This window comes from Quercus suber, unplaced genomic scaffold (assembly GCF_002906115.3).
Source record: "Quercus suber isolate HL8 unplaced genomic scaffold, Cork oak 2.0 scaffold_119, whole genome shotgun sequence".
Lineage (NCBI taxonomy): Eukaryota > Viridiplantae > Streptophyta > Magnoliopsida > Fagales > Fagaceae > Quercus > Quercus suber.
In genome coordinates, this window is record NW_027069584.1 from 134,748 (window position 1) to 139,419 (window position 4,672).

Here is a 4,672-nt window from a genome sequence, read left to right on the forward strand (position 1 = left end):
TGGTCAAAAGAGGCACTAGTCTATATATATTGAAACCAATGTGTTCTCCTCTACCTCTCCTTTTATTCACTTGTAACATGGATTCTTTGTTGCCAGGCACTACCAGCAAGTCTGAAAGTAAACACAATCTATTTGCATCTCAAAAGAATTCGAACCACTAAAAATCATATTGAAATTTGTTGTGGTAGTGATACTTCTGCGCCTCATGGTGTAAAAAAAGAAGAAATGGTCACTTAAGCCTCAAAATTGAATGGTTGGTGTCACTGTTCACAAAAGGGGTGCATGTTGTAATATGCTTATGTGCTTTTTTGGCATGCTCAAAAATACTCCATTGCTTCACAATTGCGGTTTCAGATTCCCCACTACATCAACGTTTCCCTCACATTGCCACATTTCAGATTCTCCACCTTGTGAGTGTTTAATGTTAACTTTGAAACAGTGACATCTTGATAACCATTTTGGCTGCTCCCTCAAAATGTACATGGAGCCAACAGAAAGTACAGATGACCACCAAAATGAATATTGAAAGAACAAAATTATGATTAGTTAATGCTATGTCAATTGGCCTACCTAGTGTTGTCACTAATAAGGGAAGTTAACCTTATCACACCCCTCATCAAACCAGTTTCAAGAATGAGCAAATACATCTAATGTTTCAAATACATGTAACATCACACTCATAACATGTGAGTCTCACTCACCTATGAGACCCAACTCATAATATGATGTTACATAAATTTAAAACATTAGATACTATTTCTTTTGTGAGAGCACGTATGGATATGGCCCACCAATAAGGACGGAATTAGGATTTCATCTTTCAGAATTCAAATCTAAACACTTGTTAGTTTGCGTACAATAGTTCTGTTACTAGGCCCAAGGAATGAGTCCATGTTATTAGGCCCAAGGAATGAGTCCATTTGAATTCGTTGATGGTTACAACTTCAACTTACAAGTATAGAAAGCCTGTAGATATTCTCCTCTTCCTCATGTCCCTACATGTTCGAATGCCTAAGAGTTCATGACTTGTATAATCAAATCAGCAACGACATGGTTTGGACATCATGTATTTATTTTATAATTTGATTACTAGTTTGAACACATATGTATGTGGATGTGATTAAACAATATGGACCATATGGTAAACACTAAAATATGCATATCGTTTTAGTAAGAAATACTGTGCAAGAAGCAAAATTGTAAGCATATTGTTTGATGGCTTAAATACTTAGAACTTAAGCTTTGACCAATTTTTAAAACGAAAAATATAAATGTAATGATGGGGGATTACAGCTATACCAAAAATATCTTAATTCCATGACCCTATAAAACCTTGTTAAATTGTCTTGTTCAGTAAAGGATTTCAAGATCTATTTTATTTTATTTTTTATAATTTGATAGTTACAACAATAAGAGAGTGGGTTCAAAATCATAATCTATGAATAAAGTAAAATAATTTTTTTTCTCCATCAGTCTACTGTTTTTTTATGTATTAATAGTGGTAGAGAAAAAAAATCAGGGGATCAAAGATAAATCTATAATAAATAAATTAATCCAAGTAATAGCCTCTTTCATACACACACACACACATATATATATATATATATATATATATTGTAGGGGCGTGATAAAGTATCAAGCCCAATTCAATTAATTTGTAGAGGTAGATTATCAATGCCAATCCTTCAAGCCTCAATAGCTTAATTTGGTGATTTAAAGAAAGAAAAAACGGCTAAGACAGTAGTTTAAGTAGATAATAATAGAAAGAAAAGGCAAAGATTCTTATTCAAGTTCTTCCTTGAGCTAATCGAGGAGCAATAGTTCTTTGGGTCAAACACTTCTCGGTTACACAGTTCTTAATTCCTCTCCTACTCTTTTATTTCTTCCTTTCCCTTTCTTTTGATCCCCTTTTTAGGAGGATCTTCCTTACTATATATAGCTGCAAGGATTGCATCCTAGCCTTCCTTTTGGAGGGTTGTTGATCCTTTCTTGGATACTTGTCCTATCATTGTTTTGCTAGTGATTGTAGAGTAGGTTGCAAGCTGTGGAGCATTGTTCAGGAATCATTCTACCATTAATGCGGCAAGCTAAATTGGTACAGTGCATTAAATGTGGAGGTGATAGATACTTTATCTGGAAGTTTCCTTCTTTCATTGCTTGCACATCTCTACTTCCTTCCTTGGCCTTCAGTCCTATGACCTTAGTGGTTCATCTCCAATCTCTCAAGGAGAATATGCTCCTCAGGCTAGTCATCTTCCTCAATTTCGCTACCTGAACTATCCTTATTGGGCCTAATTTAATAAATAGTTAGGTCCAGTTGTTCCTTGAGTTAAGCCCATTTAATGATCTTTCTTCTTTAGGCTTCCCCCTCCCCCCCCCCAAACACACATGTTCACTAAAAACTAAAAACTTAATAATTAGTTAATCACTTGAAACTCTAAGGACAAAGATTAGTTTTGAATTCGTCAGGATTATGACATATGTTTACTTTTATTTACGTGTTATGATCTTGATAGATTTAGTGTACAAGAACATTGGAGCAAAGCCAAGTCTAATAATAACTTTATTAGAGTATCAAAAATAAAATTAATAGAGTTTCATCTAGAGGAAAACACTTGAAATTTTTAATCATGAAATTTTAGTAGAAAAAGAATTTTTAAATTTCTTGAAAATTAAGTAATAGAGTTTTATGTAGAGTAAACTATATATCTTAGAAATAGAGTTTAATTTATTTGGAAAAATTATACTATGCCCCTAAACTACCCACTCTACACTCGGCCCCTTAAACTATGAGAATGCATACTTTAACCTTAAACTATAATCCTTTTTACACTTAATCTCCTACCCTTAAATTATGTGAATGTATATTTTATTCTCTTAAACGATACCATGTTTACACTTACCCCTAAACTATGAAAATACATATTTATTTCTCTATATTATTACCCACTAAATGAGGTACAAAGTGTTACATAGGTAATGTCATAATAGTTTAGATGTGGTAAGTATGCAAGGTAAAATTTTTCCAATTTATTTCCCTTTAATAAATATAAAAGGAGTTTAATTTATAAGTTAATCCTATCTTAATATTAATTGGCTGCCTTTACCAAAACCAATTCGGACTAGGAAACTCATCCCCATATATAAATACGGTACCAGGGTCCATAAATTTTTTCATCGTTTTGGCTTTTGCGTTTTGTTCCCTCGTTCTGTTCTTTGCTACGCCGCCTACGGTATATTTGATCATGGTTGTTTCTGCTCGTGATGCTCCTCCTCATCCATCTCCGGCAGCAGTGGTTGTACGTGAAGTATGGCAACATAACCTGGAGGAAGAGTTCGACCTCATCAAGATTGCTCTAATGACTCACACAATCGTATCCATGGACACTGAATTCCCTGGAGTTATCTACAAACCTGTTAACGTGGAAAAGCGCGACCTCGGAAGACTGCCACCCTTTTGGAACTACCAACTCATGCGACGCAACGTTAACGCCACCAATATTATCCAACTGGGTCTCGGACTTTGCGACCACAGAGGATGTTTGCCGAATCTCGGTACGGATTCTCAGTACGTGTGGCAGTTCAACTTTAAGGATTTTGATGTCCACAATGATCTCCAAAACCCACTGATTTCACTTGGGTTACTTTCCATGGTGGATATGACTTTGGCCACCTGATCAAGATCGTGACTGGCCAAGAACTCCCTTGCAATCTCGTGGAGTTTATGGATTTGGTGCAACTCAACTTTGGGCGCAGTGTTTTTGATGTGAAGCATATGATTAGGTTTTGTGATGGGCTCTATGGGGGTTTAGAGAGAGTGGCTAACACACTTGGGGTGCACCGTGTGGCTGGGAGGAGTCACCAGGCTGGGTCTGATACCTTGTTGACTCTACAAACTTTCATGAAGTTCATGGAGGTGTATTTCAAAGAGAAGAAAGATGGTGCAATTAGACATAATGGGCATTTATTGAGAAAGGTTTCGTTTGTTCTTCATGGCTTGGAGTGGATTGACTTTGATCCATCCAATGAAGGATTGAAGCTAAATCCGCTTGGTGATGAGTAGGCAAGCAATTACGTTGTATTTGGATTCCCAAAAAAAAAAAAAAAAATTATATTTCATTACATCTGTTATTGACTCTGTTTTATTTGGATAATAAGGTTAGCTTTTATTTATTTTTGGTTTATATCAACTGGTCTCTTATCCTTGAATAGGAGATCTAAGATTTGATTCTTGCCTATATAAAAAATCAATTCATTATAAATGGACATCATAAATTGAAACTCTCTTAAAAAATAAAATAAAAGTTTCTATCACAAATAACTAGTTAAAACATTGCATCAAGAAAATAAGACATGCACCAAGAACCCTCCTTACAATCTGTGACCAATGTAAATTCCTTTATTTATTTATTTATTTTTTTTAGGTTTTTCTCTTTATATCGTAATTGATACATTGGAAAAGTTTTACAAAAGGAAAGAAAGAAATAAAATAAACCATGGTCTTTTGTAAAGAAATAAATAAAATAAACCATGGTCTTTTGTAAAGAAATAAATAAAATAAACCATGGTCTTTTGCAAATACATCTAATGTTTCAAATACATGTAGCATCGCACTCATAACATGTGAATCTCACTCACCTATAGACCCAACTCATAATATGATGTTACATAC

At 34.5% G+C, this 4,672-nt stretch overlaps 1 protein-coding gene across 1 annotated transcript; it reads left to right on the forward strand.

Annotated features, from left to right (window-relative positions):
* Positions 1-3,245: 3,245 nt before the first annotated feature.
* On the forward strand, positions 3,246-4,063 carry LOC112040749 (probable CCR4-associated factor 1 homolog 10). Its single transcript, XM_065775777.1, has 2 exons — positions 3,246-3,555; positions 3,645-4,063. The coding sequence occupies exons 1-2, from the start codon at positions 3,246-3,248 to the stop codon at positions 4,061-4,063; spliced, it is 729 nt and encodes a 242-aa protein (XP_065631849.1).
* The last annotated feature ends 609 nt before the right edge of the window (positions 4,064-4,672 follow it).

Bases quoted from the DNA above. Each gene is read 5' to 3' on its own strand.
- LOC112040749 (XM_065775777.1), top strand. From the start codon at position 3,246: ATGGTTGTTTCTGCTCGTGATGCTCCTCCTCATCCATCTCCGGCAGCA. The intron at 3,556-3,644 runs GTACGGATTCTC...TCACTTGGGTTA, and splicing joins AGGATGTTTGCCGAATCTCG to CTTTCCATGGTGGATATGAC.